This window comes from Alosa pseudoharengus, unplaced genomic scaffold (assembly GCF_046254945.1).
Source record: "Alosa pseudoharengus isolate Yale_2024_CS ecotype anadromous, Long Island Sound unplaced genomic scaffold, YU_APseudo_1.1 YU_APseudo_1.1_scf_110, whole genome shotgun sequence".
Taxonomy (NCBI): Eukaryota; Metazoa; Chordata; class Actinopteri; order Clupeiformes; family Clupeidae; genus Alosa; species Alosa pseudoharengus.
In genome coordinates, this window is record NW_027468577.1 from 75,442 (window position 1) to 97,500 (window position 22,059).

At 44.0% G+C, this 22,059-nt stretch overlaps 2 protein-coding genes across 4 annotated transcripts; one reads left to right on the forward strand and one right to left on the reverse strand.

Moving 5' to 3' along the window:
* Positions 1-31: 31 nt before the first annotated feature.
* On the reverse strand, positions 32-13,898 carry LOC143118219 (uncharacterized). Of its 3 annotated transcripts, XM_076279316.1 has the most exons (10): positions 13,731-13,898; positions 12,779-12,856; positions 12,383-12,487; positions 9,472-9,657; positions 5,990-6,172; positions 5,072-5,191; positions 3,039-3,164; positions 2,709-2,867; positions 785-843; positions 32-599 (listed from the first exon to the last, which is right to left on the reverse strand). In XM_076279316.1, the coding sequence occupies exons 1-10, from the start codon at positions 13,776-13,778 to the stop codon at positions 566-568; spliced, it is 1,098 nt and encodes a 365-aa protein (XP_076135431.1). In that variant the 5' UTR covers positions 13,779-13,898; the 3' UTR covers positions 32-565. The 3 variants fall into 3 exon arrangements, with proteins under 3 accessions (XP_076135431.1, XP_076135432.1, XP_076135435.1); XM_076279317.1 differs by lacking the exon at positions 12,779-12,856; XM_076279320.1 differs by lacking the exon at positions 9,472-9,657.
* A 2,657-nt stretch (positions 13,899-16,555) lies between these two features.
* LOC143118220 (growth arrest and DNA damage-inducible protein GADD45 beta-like) lies at positions 16,556-18,375 on the forward strand. Its single transcript, XM_076279321.1, has 4 exons — positions 16,556-16,775; positions 16,992-17,093; positions 17,214-17,439; positions 17,559-18,375. The coding sequence occupies exons 1-4, from the start codon at positions 16,732-16,734 to the stop codon at positions 17,670-17,672; spliced, it is 486 nt and encodes a 161-aa protein (XP_076135436.1). The 5' UTR covers positions 16,556-16,731; the 3' UTR covers positions 17,673-18,375.
* Positions 18,376-22,059: the final 3,684 nt, after the last annotated feature.

Here is a 22,059-nt window from a genome sequence, read left to right on the forward strand (position 1 = left end):
TTGTCTGGCATGAAGAACAGAGGACAACGGGGCTATTTTATGATTTATTTTAACAACAACAAAACTGGAAACAAACAGATTTACATTTGAAATGTCCAAAACTGACAACATGTCGTAAAGACTCTTTACATCCTGTCCAAACATCCTGTCCACATTCACACATAAACACACACTTTACATCCTGTCCAAACATCCTGTCCACATTCACACATAAACACACACTTTACATCCTGTCCAAACATCCTGTCCACATTCACACATAAACACACACTTTACATCCACTCAGAGATACGGATGAATTAGATTAGATCAAAGATGGTACAGAACAGAAATGGGGCAGTTATTATGAACATCTTAGAGGCCTCTTTCAAACAAATATTTTGAAAAGTGCCACAAACAAAAAGGGTAACAAAAAACAAAAATCAAAAAGTGCAACCGTACGAAAGTCCTTTTGTTAAAAAAAAACAAAAAAACAATTCATTGATATCATATGTCATATAATCTGTTTGGAGATGGTGTTTTGTACCCCTGTCGTCATGGAGACATGATGAACCAAGTTCAGAGTTCACTCTTCCATCTTCAGCGCACACTCCATTCCACTAAGACAGGCAACAAGAGAGAACCTTACACAGTGCAGTGCCCCTGCAGCATCAGCCTGAGGCTCCTCTGACCTCTCACTGACCCCTCACTGACCTCTAAGTGACCTCTACCCTTCAACACTCTCTGCCAACACGTTACACCATGTTCAACATCACCACACCCCCTGCAATGGAGTTACGCTTACTTCACTCTCTTCTTCTTCTTGGCGTCCATGTCTGGGCCCATGGTGGCCTGCTGTACACCCTGAGGACACAAAGCCACAATAAGCCAAGGGGCACCTCATGGGACACCTCAATAAGGGACACCTCAATAAGGGACACCTCAATAAGGGACACCTCAGTGTATGAACATGGAAGTGAAACGTAAGATAGATGAAAAAAGCACTGGCCACATGGTGAGGATGGGTTTGTGCACGGCATAGGGAAAGGTGGCATCAAGTGGCCTCCATATGTAAGATAAGATGTCTCTTAGGTAGAGAAATTTGCCTTGGGCAATCGAGAGAGTGTGGTTAAACAAATTAGAAAACATACATTAACACAGAAGGTGAGTTAACACCAATAAACACAGAGACATATAAACATAGATATAGGCTAACTTCACATCCAGACACACATAGTATGAGACAGGACAGCAGTGTAGGAGACAGGACAGCAGTGTAGGAGACAGGACAGCAGTGTAGGAGACAGGACAGCAGTGTAGGAGACAGGACAGCAGTATAGGAGACAGGACAGCAGTGTAGGAGACAGCAGTGTAGGAGGAGACAGGACAGCAGTGTAGGAGGAGACAGGACAGCAGTGTAGGAGGAGACAGGACAGCAGTGTAGGAGACAGGACAGCAGTGTAGGAGGTGGGAGTATATGAGGTGGGAGAGTATGGAGTGTATAATGGGGGGGGGGTATAAAATGGGACAGTGGTGTATGAGGTGGAAGTGTATGAGGCCCGAGTGCTTCTCACCATGTAGTAGCCAGTGTGTGTGTGTGAGGTGTGTGTGTGAGGTGTGTGTGTGAGGTGTGTGTGTGAGGTGGGTGTGTGTTCTCACCATGTACAGTAGTAGCTGGCGTGTGTGTGGTGTGTGTTCTCACCATGTAGTAGTCAGTGTGTGTGTGTGTGTATGGTGTGTTCTCACCATGTAGTAGCCAGTGTGGTGTGTGTGAGGTGTGTGTGTTCTCACCATGTAGTAGCCGGTGTGGTGTGTGTGTGTGGTGTGTGTGTGTTCTCACCATGTAGTAGCCAGTGTGTGTGTGTGTGTGTGTGTGTGTGTGGTGTGTGTGTGTGTGTTCTCACCATGTAGTAGCCGGTGTGGTGTGTGTGTGTGTTCTCACCATGTAGTAGCCGGTGTGGTGTGTGTGTGTGGTGTGTGTGTGTTCTCACCATGTAGTAGCCGGTGTGTGTGTGTGTGTGTGTGTGTGTGTGTGTGTGTTCTCACCATGTAGTAGCCTGTGTGTGTGTGTTCTCACCATGTAGTAGCCGGTGTGTGTGTGTGTGTTCTCACCATGTAGTAGCCGGTGTGGTGTGTGTGTGGTGTGTGTGTGTGTGTGTGTGTTCTCACCATGTAGTAGCCGGTGTGGTGTGTGTATGTGTGTTCTCACCATGTAGTAGCCAGTGTGTGTGTGTGTGTGGTGTGTGTGGTCTCACCATGTAGTAGCCGGTGTGGTGTGTGTGTGTGGTGTGTGTGTGTTCTCACCATGTAGTAGCCAGTGTGGTGTGTGTGTGGTGTGTGTGTGTTCTCACCATGTAGTAGCCGGTGTGGTGTGTGAGGTGTGTGTGTGTGTGTGTTCTCACCATGTAGTAGCCGGTGTGTGTGTGTGTGTGTGTGTGTGTGTGTGTTCTCACCATGTAGTAGCCGGTGTGTGTGTGTGTGTGTGTGTGTGTGTGTTCTCACCATGTAGTAGCCGGTGTGGTGTGTGTGTGTGTTCTCACCATGTAGTAGCCGGTGTGGTGTGTGAGGTGTGTGTGTGTGTGTGTTCTCACCATGTAGTAGCCGGTGTGGTGTGTGTGTGTGTTCTCACCATGTAGTAGCCGGTGTGGTGTGTGTGTGTGTGTGTGTTCTCACCATGTAGTAGCCGGTGTGTGTGTGTGAGGTGTGTGTGTGTGTGTGTGTGTTCTCACCATGTAGTAGCCGGTGTGGTAGCCACACAGGTACCAGGAGAGCAGCATGCTGGACAGGGAGGCCATCTCGTCCTCCGGCTCGTCACCGCCCATCGCACCTGCCTTACCTGCCGCCCAGGTGAAGGCCGGAGGCGGAGGAGGGGGGAACATCGGGAGATCCTACAGAGAACCACAACACCAGCCATCAGTTTACTCACCTGAGCTGAGAAAGTACACATTCAGGGAAGCAGAGATTAAACCATTTTTTACACTTAACAAAATGCATAAATCTGCTCACACACACACACACACACACACACACACACACACACACACACACTAATACCATACCGGCATGCCCATGGGTGGCATGCCCATGGGGGGCATCCCCGGTGGCATGAAAGGAAAGGGGGGGAACGGTGCGGACTCTCCTCTGCGCTGGGGCTTCTTCCCGGCCTCTTCGCCATGTTGCTTCCCCTGTTCACCCACAGGAACACAACACTTACAGCGGTTCTACACAGAACACAACACTTACAGCGGTTCTACACAGAACACAACACTTACAGCGGTTCTACATAGAACACACTACTTATAGAGGTTCTACACACTACTTATAGCGGTTCTACACAGAACACACTACTTATAGCGGTTCTACACAGAACACACTACTTATAGCGGTTATACATAGAACACACTACTTATAGCGGTTCTACATAGTCACCCACAGAAACACAACACTTACAGCGGTTCTACACAGAACACACTACTTATAGCGGTTCTACACACTACTTATAGCGGTTCTACATAGAACACACTACTTATAGCGGTTCTACATAGTCAGGCATTGGACACGCTATTTATAGCGGTTATAGTCAGGCATAGAACACACTACTTATAGCAGTTCTACATAGCCAGGCATAGAACACACTACTTATAGTGGTTCTACATAGAACACACTACTTACAGCGGTTCTACAGTCAGGCATTAGACACACTACTTATAGCGGTTCTACATAGTCACCCACAGAAACACACTACTTATAGCGGTTCTACATAGAACACACTACTTATAGCGGTTCTACATAGCCAGGCATAGAACCCACTACTTATAGCGGTTCTACAGTCAGGGATTGGAGTAGTCATGTAAATTAGAATTATTTACTGTAGTAGACTAGTGCAACTGACTGTGGAATGTGGAATCAATTGCCTGTTGCTCTAAACCTCTAAGGCTCCATGCAATCAATGCAGGTATGCTGTAAGCCATCACATTTGTAAACTTTAGGAGTACTATAAAGAATAGTCTGTGTAACAACATGGCTAAACCAACACAGGTTGTAAACTTTAGGAGTACTATAAAGAATAGTCTGCGTAGCAACATGGCTAAACCAACACAGGTTGTAAACTTTAGGAGTACTATAAAGAATAGTCTGCGTAGCAACATGGCTAAACCAACACAGATAGAGTACTATAAAGAATAGTCTGCGTAGCAACATGGCTAAACCAACACAGATAGAGTACTATAAAGAATAGTCTGCGTAGCAACATGGCTAAACCAACACAGATAGAGTACTATAAAGAATAGCCTGCGTAACAACATGGCTAAATCAACACAGATAGAGTACTATAAAGAATAGCCTGCGTAACAACATGGCTAAACCAACACAGATAGAGTACTATAAAGAATAGCCTGCGTAACAACATGGCTAAACCAACACAGATAGAGTACTATAAAGAATAGCCTGCGTAGCAACATGGCTAAACCAACACAGATAGAGTACTATAAAGAATAGCCTGCGTAACAACATGGCTAAACCAACACAGGTTGGGGGGGGGGGGGGGGGGGCAGAGAATGGCTCTACGATGTAAAAATAGTCAGAAAAAGAAAGACCCATAAAAAAACACAGGTGTTGAAGATGTACTAGTGCAACTGACTAAAAAGGCACAAATGACAACTGACAGTGTTGCTATAAACGTCTATGGCTCAACGCAAACTCAACTGACAGTGTTGCTATAAGTGTCTATGGCTCAACGCAAACTCAACTGACAGTGTTGCTATAAATGTCTATGGCTCAACGCAAACTCAACTGACAGTGTTGCTATAAGCGTCTATGGCTCAACGCAAACTCAACTGACAGTGTTGCTATAAGCGTCTATGGCTCAACGCACTCAACTGACAGTGTTGCTATAAGCGTCTATGGCTCAACGCAAACTCAACTGACAGTGTTGCTATAAGCGTCTATGGCTCAATGCAAACTCAACTGACAGTGTTGCTATAAGCGTCTATGGCTCAACGCAAACTCAACTGACAGTGTTGCTATAAGCGTCTATGGCTCAACGCAAACTCCAGTGAGGGGGACAGATGACGGATCTAGAGACGCCACTCACAGACGAGTGTCCGTGTCTGGACTTCTCCGGGCTCTTTGGTCTTTTAGCGTGGCCGTCCTTTCTCCTCCAATCAGAGCTGCTGCTGCCACTGCTGCCGTCGCCTGGGGTCTCCTCCTGGTCCTACAGAGGGCAAAGGTCAAAGGTCACATCTTAGCATTTTAATTAGGGCTGTAACGATATGCGTATGCCACGAACCTGTGTCGCGGTGTGAGAAGGCAGAATCGCAAAACACCCCTTCCAGCCAAAAGTACATAGCCTACCTTGAAACTTAAACACACGTGGGGAAACTGAACAGTCCAATCAGTAGACTATGATAAACTAGCCAACTAGTTTATTTAAAATGAACAACTAAACAACTACTTTGTTTAAAATGTTTCCAGGCTTCAACCAGAGCTGCTGACCTACTATAAGGTTAACGGTCTAATATTGATAGCGTTCACAACGCTAGAAGAAAACATGCTGCTACATTGCTACGCTAATTTACTCGTTTTTTACCCCTTTCCTGGTCGGCTCACATCACTATTCCAGCTGACATTTCAGACACACCTATGTGCTTGCACACACTTTCCCTTTAGAATGGTGTGAATGGCTGAGGGATGAGAAGTGTGAAGAAATGCATATATTGCCCTTGGGGTCTACAATATCATGGTCTCTACGGAAATCAATTGACGTTACGGTACCTACTTAATCCTACCAAAGGAAAAAATAAGGCCTTGTGAATGAACTATAAGTATAAGTATATATAAGTATATAGGTGCCTTGCTCAAGGGCACTTCAGCCACGGCTGCCCCCAAAGGCTTTGTAAACAAAATTCAATTAATTTAATACTTATTTTTATACTTTTAAGACCCGGTGGGTTCCCTGTGTCTGTGTCTGTGTCTGTGTGTGTGTGTGTGTGTGTGTGTGTGTACTTCTAACCTGAGTGTCTGTTTCGTCTTCCGTGTCCTCAGGCGGAAGTAAGGCACTGAGCTCCATGTCCTCTTCGTTATTGTAGACATCAAATCGAACGCGGCAGCGTTCCCCTTTCATCCACACGACCACGCCGGGATACACCAGGCCGTCTTCAGACCACACTGCCCGACAGTGGGAGCCCAAGGACCACTGCCAAACCAAACCAGAGAAACGGCCGTTAAGGGCCATTATCACCACAAACTAGGGCTGTAACGATTTACGATTCGAAACCGAAATCGCGACATTCATATCCACGATACTGTGTCGCGGTGTGAAAAGGCAGAATCGCGACACACCCTTTCTAGTGTTTCACGCAGTGCTTTATAGCTTATGCGGCCGCAAAAGCAACCCACAACTCCCGCTTTACTTATCGGTAGCCTACGTTGTCCAAAAACAAATAAATAAATAAATAATAATTTCATACCTCTCCTTGCTTTCATTGTAGACTATGTGTGCAACTTTACCAAACAGTATAGAAGTAAACCCCTCTCCTTGCACCGCTCTCTCTTGCGCTCCCTCCCTCTCGCTCTCTCTTGCGCTCCCTCCCTCTCACTCTCTCTCTCTCCCTCCCTCTCACTCTCTCTCCGTCCCTCTCCTGCTCAATGAACACGCGCGACTTAAATAAAACATTCACAATCGTGAAAGCAAGGATCAGACGACTAGCTAAATTACTATTAAATCCGCTTAGCATCATTAGCATGCTGCACATATTTGTTTAAAACTCATGCATTGAAGTTGACTGATCAGCTCAATACCAACGTTTCCCAAAAGGGCCTGTCCCAAGGAGAACAAGTATTACCTTGAAACTTAAACACACATGGGGAAACTGAAAAGTCCAACCAGTAGACTATGATAGGCTAAGCTATATGCTACTTTGTTTACAATATTTCCAGGCTTCAACCAGACAGCTGAATTAAAAAGGTAGAGTTGTAATAAAAAATAGTAGGCCTAGGCTATAGGCTAATCTGCATAAAGTGTGCTGTCATAAATATCAGTCATTCAGAAAAATATTTTTATATCAGGATATAAAATAATAGATATATTATATTGTAATCCTCTGGTGTTCTAAGGGAGGCTATTAAAATGTTATTTAATAAAATGTCTAGCCCCCCCCCCCCCCCCCCACCAAAAAATAAAAAAATAAAAAAATCGAGATTCGAGATATCGAACCGTGGGTCAAAAATCCGAATCGTGAGGTTGGTGTATCGTTACAGCCCTACCACAAACGATAACTATTGACCGTTTCAAGAGAGTTCCATTATCAGCATCATAGTTGTTCCCACAAGGCTTCCGTTTTTAACATTCCATATGTTTTCTTAATGAAGTGGAAGTAGATTGGGAACAAAATAGAACAGCATTGTTTTTGTTTTTCTTGTTGAAAGGGTCTATAACAATTCCTGAAAGTGACCCCGACGATATCAATCTCGATGTTATTATCATTATAGTTTGTTTGGACGTTGTCATTGATATTAGCTGGAGCGATACTTTTCTGCTGCTATTGTTTTAGTCATCGTTCTTGGTGTGATCAGCCCTTTAGTCTCACTACACCAAGTGCAACAGCACAACACTTGACTGGTGTTTTACATGACAAGTATGTAGTGAGTGTGTGGTTCATGCACAACAGTCAAGGATTTCTATCAAATCAATGCTTAAGGATAGCAACTTCACATGCAGCTTCTTTCAATAAGATGTTTAAGTCACATCAAACCATAATTGATCACTACTTGAATGTTGGAAGTACCATGTAAATCTTGGTCTCTATTAACTATTCATGTCCGTGCTTCTTATGTGGACCTGGTAGAACATTTTGTGTTTAAGAAGAACACATAGCTATGCAATCTATAATTTACCAGGGGCTGGTTTTCCGAAGCCTTCTTAACGCTATGTAGTTCTTAACCTCTACCTTTCTAACTCTACATTTTCACGCATTTCCCGAAAGGTACTTTGCTACGAATGTCTTTCGTACGTCGTTTGTTGGTAAGAGTACTCTTAATTAAAAGATTTATTCTCTTATTTCTTGCTTTTTTCCCCACCATCTACAATGTTTAATGTGGGGGGGTTGCTTTTATGTTTAATGTTAACCAATGCCACTAATACTGAATTAAATGACGCTGCTGGTCAATCAGCTGTGATTAAAAAACAATTAAATGCTATTATTCAAATAAGTTCTTCATATGGACTGATGAAGGATGGCGTAACAGGGGGTTAAAGCTGGTCATGCTGACAGATTGCAGATCGCTTCCCCTACAGACCTTGTGAAAACTTTGTTCATTTAGGGTAGATCATTTCATTTCTATTTTTTTCATCGTATACTATTAATAAGTTCATCCATGTTAAAGGAATTATCCGGAGTAAAATGCACTTTAGATCAATTTACGGATGATTGGGAGTACATACGTTGAGTTGACATCCAAATCATGTCATTCGGATGTGTTTTAAGAAAGTTCGATGTTACCGTTTTTAGTCAAAACTCGTTAGCGTGGAAGTGAGAAGGGCATATTATTTCGCCGCTACAAAACGCTATTTTTATACCTCTTCTACAGTTCCAAACAACATTACACTTACGTGGTAGTGAGTAGAGGGTCCATAAAGCCAAACCGAAGTATCCCGAGGTCTTTATGTGGTCGGATAGAGAGTCCAGAATGAATTTCATCAAGCCAGTACCTTTCCGGAAAAGAAATACTGGACTATGTTTTTTTTTTTTTTTTTAAACGGCGACGAAATTGTGAATTTCCAGAGCACACTTGGCAATTGACTCCTACGGACTTTCCCCTAAAGATGGCAGCAAAGATGACAGCAAAGATGACAACATTTCCGGAAAGGTACTGGCTTGATGAAATTTATTCTGGACTCTCTATCCGACCACATAAAGATACTTCGGTTTGGCTTTAGGGACCCTCTACTCACTACCACGTAAGTGTAATGTTGTTTGGAACTGTAGAAGAGGTATAAAAATAGCGTTTTGTAGCGGCAAAATAATATGCCCTCACTTCCACGCTAACGAGTTTTGACTAAAAACGGTAACATCGATAGCCTAATCGATGTCAACCAATTCAGCACCATCAGGGTGGACAGTGCCTTGTACGTCAGACGCAAGGAGCTTTTCGTAACAAGTCTCCTAAGGGACAGTTCGGGAACCATGACTGTAAAGGTAAAGGGCCATTCCATGCAAAACTGTCACGTCCATAACGCCAACTAAATGCCATGGTATTTGTATGATGCGAATGAAGTTCTTCAACCAAGAAGAGTGAATGCTCAAATTTCAAGTAATCATCATTTACATCAAACCATACCGTTGTGTTGGCGTTATGGACGTGACGGTTTTGCGTGGAATTGCCCTAAACAACTTTGGTAAGGTTTTACCTTTGGAGTCTTCGTAGCTCGCTAAGGGTGAACGTTATCGGGAAACCAGCCCCAGACCATCTCCTGTATTAAAAAAGGTAGCTCACCCGTCTCTGTCTCCATGGCTGTTCTGGTATTGCGGACAGTAAGGCGCTCAAGTCAACATCCTCCTCATTCCCGTAGCCTTCAAACTGCACACGGCATCGCTCCCCATCCATTGAAATGATGACCCCTGGATACTCCAGCCCATCCTCTGACCACACCGTGCGGCACCGAGACCCCACCGCCCACGCCTGAAACACAACACACAGCAATGTTGCCCACGCCTGAAACACAACACACAGCAATGTTGCCCACGCCTGAAACACAACACACAGCAATGTTGCCCACGCCTGAAACACAACACACAGCAATGTTGCCCACGCCTGAAACACAACACACAGCAATGTTGCCCACACCTGAAACACAACACACAGCAATGTTGCCCACGCCTGAAACACAACACACAGCAATGTTGCCCACACCTGAAACACAACACACAGCAATGGAACTGAAAATGTTGGTAAAGAAGCTAGAAGACTACAGCAATTTTAACACGTTTTTGAATGTTGATATGGGTTATTGTGGAAAAACGTGACAATTTCGACGACCACTGGTGGTCGAGTAAGTGTACGATTATGCAATTTGGCGTATATGTTTTGATCTTTTGTAGCCTAGACAGGCAGGCTATCCTACAGCCTATCAAATTGTCATTACTTTCATTTAGCCCTGTTTAAATGGGCTATTTAGCACTTAAAGTTGTAATGTCAGTGGGACATCATGGTAGATGTCTTTTAAGTGTCAGTACATCATCTGTTTTTTTGTGTGTGATGTCCAATGAGTTTTGAGGTTTGGTCATGCATGCTTGCCTACACAAACATGTTAGCCTAGTTTGACAAATTTACTTGTGCTGCATTACAATGCCCAGCTACCTCTGTTGCCAAAACAGATCATTAAGGCATGCTTTATTGGACATTCTGATATCTTGGGAGTCTTGTGAAATAATAAAACTTGTTTTATACAATCTTGTTGTTATTGTACCATTAGGGAAGTAGGGCATCAATATGGGCCATGCACTTACAGTATATTGGTTATGTTTATCCATAAAGGTCATAACTACATTAAGTCAATATGCTTTATTACCTTACAAACACTGTCTAGCTTTACATGGATGATGCCTACTTACAGAAGTTCTTCAGATACACAAGATGAATGGGTTAATGTTATTAATGTGGGGTATGGTCATATAGAATCTGTATATTCAAAAGGTAATGGTTACAAATGCAATTAAGTAGTACTTTACAAGAACCTATGTGCTCAATGAGGATGATGGGGAGTGGGGGACTATAACGTAAAGTTCATCAGATTGAGGTGAATGACTACATATGGGCTGATTATAACAGGTAGTAATCTGGCCCTTCAAAACCCCAAATGAGTCATGTGATGCATAAAGGACCCCTGAAGAGTTTTTACCTTAAAATAACGTTTCCAAAATCATTTTGAAAGCCCATACACTCTTAATAGAGTTAATGGCATTTTGAGCAGGTCTTATCGCTTTGAAAGTTTAGGTAGGAACAGTTAGGTCCTTCAGGTAGGAATAGAGAAACAGACAACAGAATTATGTTTATGTTCATTATAATATGAATTATTGATTTCTTATTGTAGTGCATCATCAAGATGACAAGTTACTTAGTTGCCTGCTGTGATGAAAATATGTTCACCAGCACTCACCAAAACACACCACTTGTGTATTTGATGCCAGACAGGCTCATATCACATGCTGTTCTATATGCCTATGAATTTACATTTTCGACCAAATCTGCTCTTATGTTCTATTCCCTTTGAATATTAGGCTAACTTGGCCAGACTCCCTCTTACAATGTAAAATTGAAAAGAATAAACTGCTGTACAATAGATAGACAGGGCACCCCATTTCTGCCCTTTGAAGGCTGATTACCCAAACTTTATTTTGTATATCCTTATCCTTGCACACAATACTCTGTGAGTATTTTGGTATGATAATATTGTTTAACTTTGAGTTAATACTGATGTCAAGCCAATGTTTTTTGTCTTGAAGATAAAATGTGATTGCTGCCAGGGCTGGTAGGCCTACCACTGAATGTGTAAACTGGCCTGACACTGAAGGACAGTTTATTTGCCCTGGCTGTAAATAACTAATACAATAAATTGTTTTTACAACTTTTTGTGTGTTTAGTTATGTGTAGTAATTCCTATAGATTATGTCTCAGAATAACATATCACATGTGCATGAGGGCAATGACAGGATGCCATTTGTTCAGAGTTAGGACATACACAGGCGTGTAACATGGGCTATTTATTGCACAGACATTTGTGTTGTAAGGCTATACAGTGGGTCAATAGGCTATGTTGCTGCCTGGGCTAACATCACTACAGATGCACAGAGGTTAGGCTACAATCAAAACGATAAAAACATAATAGCCTAGCTAGGCTAGGACTACCATCAAGGCCTACTGTGTAAAAATCGCCAATATCCTTAATGGTAAGCGACGACCCACTGAATCTGACACAAGTATTGTTTGACTGGCTGCGACACAAGATAACAACATTGACGCCAAATTGCATCTAAACTCGAACACGACATAGTCATACTTTCCATTAATAACACATGACAACATCCAAAAACGTGTTAAAACGCCATGGTCTTCTACTTTCTTTGACAACATTTTCAGTTCCATTTCATTCACGCTTCAGCAATGGGCGTCTAGGCACTCGCGCACGACATCCTCCGTTCATAAATATTCACGCTAAACTCCGCCCTGGAAACTCAGAATCTCAGAAACCGTATATCCGGTAACACCGGTACATGCTTGGATCGGCTTGGATCGGCCGGTATCGGTAGATGCTAAAAGCTACAATATCGGTATCGGATCGGAAGTGCAAAAAGCTGGATCGGGACATCCCTAATTTCGAGATCAGTGGCCAATGAAACCCAGTTACCTTGGAGGCAGACGCTTGTTTGTGGGGCGTGTCTGCCTGTAGTGGTGAGCCAGCAGCAGAGTCACCCTGCTTCCCATCACTGCTGTCCTCTCCATATGTTTGGACCTTAAGAGACAAATGAGTCATTGGTACACAGGAGACGAAGTCAGAAAAACTGGCACTCACAAGACAATCCTGTTGTATCTAACTAGCAAACTTGACCATGATAGTGACCATAACGCAGGGCTAGACATTAATGGTTGCCCGGTTGCCCTTGGCTACCAAATTGTTACAAGTGGCAACCAGATTTGGTTGGCTTTGGCAAACAAAACCTCATACCTGGTTGCCAAGCTGGCAACCACTTTTAGAAGTTAACATTGAGCGCTGCCATAACGGCACAAGTAAATCATGAATTACCCGAAAAGACCGGACAGCGTTATCATATGCCTTCACAAGTGCAGAGTCGTCTTCTGAAAAAGACACAGGTCCAGCGCTCTGTAAAAGCAGCAACAATATATCTATTAATAGGCTCACTCATATTTGCCAAGAACCCTACATCCTGCTGGCTCTTTTTAAACCGCTTACTTTTAACACACTAATGTGCCAGCCAGTCAGTCGGACAATTGGCAACAAAGAGAATGTGATTATGATACACTATTATGTTATTGTTATCACTATGATTATCAGGTGATAATCCATAACATGCTGCTCCTAACACACACTTGATGACCTCAACTAACTCGTGATGGGGGCTTTTTTTATTCAGTCTGCTTTTGCTAGGTTTGTAAGAAAAGTGTGTATTTTTGTTGGGAATTTAATCATGGATCTTTGTGTATTGACGTTAATTCCAAATCCCAATACTCTAGCAGCTACCAAGACCTTCCAGACCTGCATCCTGCTGTGGCCGATAGCTATATCTAGCTAGGGGAAGATTGAACAACTAGCTAACGTAGTTTAACCAGGTTTAACTTTGCGACGGTAACGTTAACATGCCCCCGGTTAAGACTTAACAGAATCAGAATCCTAACTTAAGTCCATCTAGCTGCTACCAGAATCGTCCTCAGCGCCTAACTTTATGAAGCATAAGCTGGTTAGCAGTAATATATTTTCATGAGAACTGTCTTTACAAAATAAGCTGACACTCAAGGGTGTTGTCTGAAGAAACACAGACACAATCGGTTATAAGTTAGCGGTCTACCAAAGCCATCAAGAAAGACTATAACACAAGCAGGTGAAATAAAGCCAGCTAAAATGTTAGCAGCTAGCTGGTGAACAGATAGCTCGCTAGCTCGAACAGATATAGAAGCATGGCTAGCTGCTAACTGTCAAGCAGCAGCATCACACTTGTATGAAGTAACTATGAACTTACTCCGGCGTCATCTCTTCGAAAAACAACAGTTTCTGAACAGTCAGCCATTTCGCTACTTAACAAAAGATAAATATTTGGACCTCTGCATTTATCTTGTCAACCACAGCATTACCACCGATGGCACGAATTTCTAACTGCATAAAATTCCCGCGGCATGCACAGTCGCACGCTCACGTTGCGTTCGATGGTCGTCACATCAAGTGCGACTGAACGTCAGGATACACAACATCTGGGAGTTGTAGTTCTCTCTCTCTCTCTCTCTCTCTCTCTCTCTCTCTCTCCCTCCCTCCCACTCTCTTATATGCATTATTAATTGGTTGATTGTGCCTATTCATTTCGTGCTGTGAGTAAGCCAAGTGTCAGAAATGACGACAAATCTGAATTAGCTTCCACTCAGTCAGAGAAGTGATACATTGTGTGTATTGCCATTTAGTTCCCTACAGAGACCAGCAATCTCATGGATGGGAAGTGTTAACTCGGTCACGTTGGCCTTTTAACCTTCACACTTGCTTTGATTCCTCATCGTCTCGGACTGTAAAATAAACATTGAGTACGTTTGGACAGAAGTTTATTGCAGGCTACCTAAGTTCCTGCTATCCATCGATCATGATAATCACACATGGGATAGACTATAGGCCGAGCCTACACACATAGATTAAGGATTAAGCACTCGGCTACATGCATTCCGTTTACACCATGCAGTGTAGGCTATATGCATTCCGTTTACACCATGCAGTGTAGGCTATATGCATTCCGTTTACACCATGCAGTGTGTAGGCTATATGCATTGTGTTCTTTTTTCTTTTTCTTCTTTGTCCTCAAAGAACATTAATCAGACAGTCATGATTTCTCAAGTGAAGCTTTATTCAGGATTTAAGTCATGTGACGTTCGCTGCACTTGTGAGCATTTAACAATCTAGTAGCAGCATACGAGATTAATGTTCAGTTCATTAGGGTAAGTACCGGTCACTACAACGCTTGACGCTATCAGTCGAGTGAGTGATGGCTTTTTTTTTATTTTCTTTTTTTTAAAGAAGTTTCGGTTGAATGGTTAATTAGCCTAGACTAGGCCTATAGGCCGACTCTCAACTTCAAGAGCAAGCAGGATCAGGATCACAAATTGTTAGGTTAATTATTTACATATATTTCAAATATTTTTTTCCGTGTGTACGGGAACGTTTGGTCTAACACAGTCATGTGATATGGTTCAATATTAATAAAATTACGCTGTTTGGGGCGTGTGGCCTTAACAGCTGGACCCTCGCAATTAATTTTACTGATAGACAATGCACGAGTGTGATTTTGCTTGGCCTATATGTGGCTACAAACACAGGACTCCTATCTGTAACATCTCATACTCGAATATTTTGTTTAAGCTCTGTGATTGTTTTAAATAAGGCGACGCCATAATAAATGTGTTTTCTTCAAGTCGGTTTGTTTGATAGTGCTTCTATAAACCTGAACAAAAATCATGTAAAAGTTCTCATGTAAAATTAGTCATATCCACTAGGTGGCACCCTTTATCAAGACAACAGCTCAGCGTTCATTTCAAAGTCGTAAACACCTTTACACTGACCCTACAAACTCTTTTAAGGCCTTTGTTTTGTCCATTTCTTTATAATTAATGTTAAATACATGGATTATGCATATTGTATTTTGCACAAAACATACCAGAAGGCTAGATTCGTGTGAGTCATGGTCATGTGCCATAACAACACTTGCAACATGTTGTAACATGTCTGTATTGATGCAATACTGGTAATGACCACAGAGGGGCGAAGTGAGCTGTGATTGATGTTGCTTTCTGTGTCATATTGATTTGCCTATAACAAATTTCCATTTGCGCAACAGGCCTATCCACTTGCTGTTCATAGTTCTCATTGATCTTGAGCTTGATCTCAGACTTCCTTGGAAGCTGAATCTCATGTATAGTTATAAGGGGGGGGGGGGGGGTAAATTGCCTAATTGCTTATTAATAACAAATTATAATCACGTTATTTGCATGCATTGAACTGAAACTTACATGAACTTTCAGTGAAACATTTTGATTTCGTAACATAGGCTAACACAACAAGATCCACTTATAACTTGTAAACACCACTGATCCTGTGACTGCAAGTATAATTAGACAGTGGAACTAGAACGGCAGACCGAGGAAAGTTCCAGGTAACGTAGTGGAGTTGGCATGAGGTAGCCTATGCAAGGGGCTGTCGCACTACAGCCACTGATAATATAAAATCATGCAATAGCCTAACTAAATAAACATTCATGTAACATTACAATACAATACTGACTTAAGAGTAGGCCAACTATTGTTTAACCCCATGGTCCTGTACAGTACATACAGCTTCATTTAAGCAGTGCAATAGCTATTGCTCACGTTTTTCTTTTTACGTTCTGTTCTTGTTGGTAGGCTATGTGATTGGCTTCAATTCTGTAATTTCACATCACTGAGTCAATGAGCTATGATAGTCAAGACCAAAATATTTCTTTAGAAGAAATTGCAAAATAACAGCAAGTAATAGCTACAGTGTCGGTATGCATATTTTCAATGCCCCAGAGTTATACACATACAGAAACTGAGGAAATTCCATGAGACTCAACAGTGAAGTAAACAAATTGATATGCGAGAGGGGAGGAGGGGGATTCTCTGAACACCCCACGTGGGTTCCAGACATGCTGTTACAAAGGCCACCAATCACTGAGGAGATGGTAGACCTTTATCGACAGTCGCTGTCCAATAGGAGCGCTAACCTTTTGTGAGACCACGCCTCCTATGAGAGTGGATATATATAGTAGCAGTTCGCACGGTTTAGACAGAAACTCACCCTGCTCATCACACAAGAACATTATCACAAGGACTAACTGCTCTGGCTTGTAGTTCTCTCCACGGAAGCACATTGGATTACATCTTGCAAAGACTCTGGAACAGTCCGATTTGGAATTTACTTTTTTTGGGGCGATTCCTGTGGATTATACTATTCAAACTCTCGAAATCAATATGACACTGGAAGAAGTCGTTGGATGCAACATAACCGATAAGAAGTAAGTATTCGTGCATTTGCCGGTATTTGTCCTTGCAAGCCTGCTGGCTCCATCGCATAGGCTACCCTTGCAACGGAGATAGCAGTTACCCTGCAAAGTTACTTGTTAGATTATTGTTTCGCATAGCCTATAAGAACGGAGTACAAATAACGTTAAGAAACTAAAACCTGTATGTTGAGCAAACCTTTAATAGCATTTTCTTCCTTTGTCCTACAGAATGGAGACCGTGAGTCAAGCGTTAGAAGAGCTGCTGGCCGCAGCCCAAAGGCAAGACTGCCTTACAGTAGGAGTCTACGAGTCGGCGAAACTAATGAATGTGTAAGTATACTTTGAGTACTCTCTTAACGACACAGTTATAGAGCAAACATAAGTTGTGTTTTGGCCTATTTGAGACTAAAGACAGGGTTGTCTAATGTGAAACATGATTTGCTCTTGCAGTGATCCAGACAGCGTGGTGTTGTGCGTGCTGGCTACGGATGAGGAGGACGAGGATGATATCGCGCTGCAGATCCACTTCACCCTGATCCAGGCATTCTGCTGCGACAACGACATCAACATCCTGCGTGTGTCCGGAATCAGTCGCCTAGCTAAGGTTCTCTGCGAGCCCACCACCGCTGACAACAACGCCAACGAACCGAAAGACCTGCACTGCATTCTTGTCACGGTATGTTGCACTCGACATGTTTGGCACAATTTAGCACCGTCTGAGGCGGCATATTGCATTCTACCATGTTACAATGCAGAAATATGTGGCTAATCTCCGTCTTCTTATCTACTTTGCAGAATCCTCAGTGCCAGCCATTCAAGTGCCAGGCTCTTCAGGAGGTGGGCAGTTACTGCAAGGAGAGTCGCTGCAAGAACCAATGGGTGCCCTACCTTTCCCTGCAAGAACGTTGAACGCATTTCGTCGCTATTAGTTGGTTAAGATGGAAAAATGGAACAAGAACCGTCATTCTTGAAGAATGAGAAGGGTGCTCGCGGTGGGCTGTAATGCCCGCTGTGGACGGAGCTGCTCTGACTGCTGCTTCGTCGCGCGAGGGTGCTGCGAATGTGAGAGGAACGTCCCAGGGACTTACGCGCGTTGCGCATTTGCCCCGTCTCTTCCTCCGCGAAAAGGAAAGTAGCCGCGTCGGAGAGGTGGAACGAGTCGTGACGAGAGTTTGTCGCTCGCTCACTTGCCCAAGCTGAGTCAAAGCACGGGAGTGAACGCAGCGGCGTGGGCGCGCGCCTTCGCTTTCCAGTGTGTGGCAGAAACTGTATGCAATGCATCGGTGTTGATTTTAGACCTCGTAACTGGTCGTGTGTAAACCTTACGCCATCAACTTGTGGACTGTAGTCTTTAGTGGAATGCACCGTGAATATTGTACTTTTGGACTCTCAGTTTGAAAGCTTTGTGACTAGGATCGGCAGCACACGTGGAATGCAACTGCTGATGCAAGACTGATATGGAAACTAAAAACTGTAACATGAAATCCTCTTTGGTATCGATGAAAGGAAACTGCACATTGAATGAATTGTCTGTTAATTTATTGCTCATAACTTAAGAAGAGTAATATATGTATTTGGACCAGACGTTTTGCAAATAAATTATTGAACTAAACATCCTGTTGAGCTGAGTTGTTCTTCCATGTTTAGATCTTTAGTGTGCGTGTGTGTGTGTGTGTGGGGAAGCAGCAGAGCTCCAGTGAACCCTGGGCTACCACAATGCAACAGTAGAATGGGCGAAGTAATGCCACACAATTATCATGGCCAGCCTAGATGGTTGTCACTGAGATTTAGCAAATGTCTGGATCTCAGCCTGTGGCTGTAAAGGCCAAGAACTGAGGCACAGCACTAAACTCCTAATCTATCTCTCAGTCACTATACAAGCAAAACAATCCCTTGTACACAAGCCTGAGTTAGCTCAGCCAGAGGCCAGCACTTCCCTGCTTCCTGGTAAGTGCGTCATATCCTTAATGTAATGACAGTGGTGTGACACCCTGGCCAGGGGAGGGGAGAGCTTCCGCAGGCCACTGACGCAGGACTTTTGTTTGACTTGGCAGACTGAGCCAAAGATCCCAGGATGTAGCAACAATCCAATACAGTGCTGCCTTCACCTCAGTCTGCCAGAGCACAACAGCAGCTAATTACCCTGAGCAACAGGGCAGCAGGGAGATTCAGCAGTATACACATGTGCTGGAGAGTCTCAGTGTGTCATGTGTGTGTAAGGAGATTCAGCAGTAGTACACATGTGCTAGAGAGTCTCAGTGTGTCATGTGTGTGTGTGTGTGTGTAAGGAGATTTAGCAGTAGTACACATGTCCTAGAATGTCTTATCAGTGTGTCATTGTGTATGTGAGTGTGTGTGTGTGTGTGTGTAAGGAGTAGGAGTGTCCATGCCCTGGTCCCAGCCTGGTCAATCTGTCCTCTTAAAAGCGGACATGCTTGTTGCTGTACTTGACCTGATTCAAAGGTTCACTATAACAGTTGGGGTTCACTGTAGCATTGATCATGGTGCCACATGCAAACTAGCTGCAGGTGCTTTAACCAGAACCAGAGGTCACATGGGGAGCAAAGATGTGGGCTGTTTATTCTACATGAGCGGTCGCATGTTAACACAACTACTGAGCTTTACATGATGGCTTTTCTCTGCAGAAGGGTGCAGTCACTTGTCAGGCCTGCTTACTGTTTCTGTGTCCACTGGAAACCCCTTCAAGTGGGATGGAGTGCAAAAATGAAAACAGCTGCATATAGGTTACACGCACACACACACACATACACACACACACTCACACACTTCTGCATCCCTATGCAAATGTTATGTAAAGCTAAGCGTGACTGGGATGACCCATGAAATCCCTTACAAGGAAGTGTGTTTCCTGTGAACAGTCCAAAGGGGACTCACGCTTCCAAGGTAGCCTACAGCAGCAGTCTGGCTAACATTCCCATAGCACATGCGTTTCCTTGTGCTGTGCAGTTACCCAAGCAAAGGGAATACATTTCATTTCCTTAATACGGTTATCCACCACTTTTGCATAGAAGGTCCAAAGTGCAATGTCATACCGCACTTAAATAAATCATTTCTGGAGATTGCCTGAATGTGGGACTGCGCTGTTTTGTACAGGCCTAGCGAGTCTGGTATGGTATCGTCATATGGCATCTGCTATTACCAATCAGATTGTCAGGGGACTTCATCAGGGGAGATGCTCCCCAACTCTCCGTGCAGAACTATAGCCTACCTGAGGCGTCATGTATATTGTATACATCGTTGCGCACGTTATGGCGTTATGTCACCTTCGTCATAAAACGGTATGCATGAGATGTGGGTCGGCCAAAATGTAGGCTATTGCAAAATATTTATTGTGATGCCTCGAAGTGCATGCGATCTAATAAATTTGGTCTAAAATAGCAATCGTGTAATCATCACTCCGTGACTTATTCCGTGATATTTTCAGCACCTGGGAGAAAATACGAAAACGTTTGCGTGGGCTGCAGTGTTATGGAGCACCTTGTGCGTCACACTGCAATAGGAACCGTAGCTTTCCAATCTTTGGCTTTACTTGCTAATAAGCCTTCCCCTGGACCAATCGTGTATTGTTTTTGACGCTCTTTCAATTACGCCTCGGTATCCTGCGGAAACGTCATTTCCCATATAAGGGCAAAAATTGTGCCACTGAAGAGAGATCCCCGCCTCGTAATAATCTGATGCACATTGGAAAAAAAGTGTAAGTGTATTCACACACCGCATCAGTGATAGGTTTCAGTGATGCCCGCGTCGGTGAATCCAACGAGAGTGGTCTTCTCGTGAGATTCTGTGAGCCTTGCTCGTGCGTCCGCATCGTTCACTGGCAGTTACACCGCTGGTATGTAGAGAATGCGGGGAAGGGCAGAGTAGGCTACTACACCCAAAACGTGCATGAACTTCCGGATAGAGGCCAGCGACGGCCATGTTCCTCATACTGATGCCTAGTTAGGTTGGAATGTGTGTGTTTGTTTGTTTAAGCTTCTTGAGGTTCATTCAATGAATTTCAGTCAAACAAGTTTTACACATCCTAGTGTATGAAACGTCATGGTGGACCAGAACAAGCCAATGTCATGCTGTTACCTCACAAATACAATTTGTGATTTCCATTGATTCTCATGGTGGTTAATCATTCTGATCTAAGGATGATATAAGTCGGGTTAGCCGGTTTCTACCATCCATAAAGGAGACAAGACTGTGGACTGTGCAGAAAAACTACTTTCCATCTACTCCCACGGGCACTCAGCCCACAGAGAGGGAGGGAATGAGGGAGAGAGAGGGGGGGTGGGGGGTGAGAGAGAGAGGGAGGGCAGGCAGCTGGCTGACAGGAGAGGGGTTTGCACAGGAAACCAGTCTGCAGTGGACACTCGGTTATTCTCACCACACCACACCACACCACTGCAGTGCAGACACAGACACTCACAGTCCACCCTTTTAGAAAAATATATTTTCTCTGTTCCACATACACAAAAGCATGTTCTTGCAGTCTTGCACACACACAGACAGACGCCTCTGTTTCAAAATGGTACCACCCAGTCTGCTATAGCTTTTCCATCTTAGCCTGTGTGTGTGTGTGTGTGTGTGTGTGTGTACTGAGGGCAGCAGGTAGGTTGTCTGGCAGCGAGTGCCACCACGCACGCCACAGGGCTCTGCTCGGCACCGCACCACATCCCACCCACGAAAAGAGACGACTCCCTTCGCCAAGCTGTCTAACGACACCGAGGTCGAACAAAGCTACACGTCCGTCCATAAAATACACATGAGGCGTACACACACACACTTACAGGGGTGTGTGTGTGTGTGTGTGTGTGAGTGCTGTGCACGCCTTGCAGTCTAAACCAAATCAAAGGGAGCGAGAGCGCCTCTAGCAGCAGCAGCACTTGCTGGCTTTTTATAGGATGGCTTTAATTAGAGCAGCACAAGAACTTAATCACTGCAAATCAAAACACTCCGACACCCTCAAACACACCAGGCTGGCCCACCATTGGTACCGTACGGTACTGACTCCCTAAACACACCAGGCTGGCCCATCACTGGAGCTGTAACATGCTGCTGCTGCTGCTGTACGTGTGCTTCAACACGAGGCTCCTGGATCCTAGCGTCTGCACAGGTCTACAGGAGCAGAGCTCCCTCTCTCTCAGAGTGGCAGTGCCCCCCCCTCTCTCTCTCTATCAGAGTGGCAGTTTCCCCTCTCTCCCTCTCTCTCTCTCTCTCTCTCTCTCTCTCAGAGTGGCAGTGCCCCCCCTCTCTCTATCAGAGTGGCAGTTTCCCTTCTCTCTCTCTC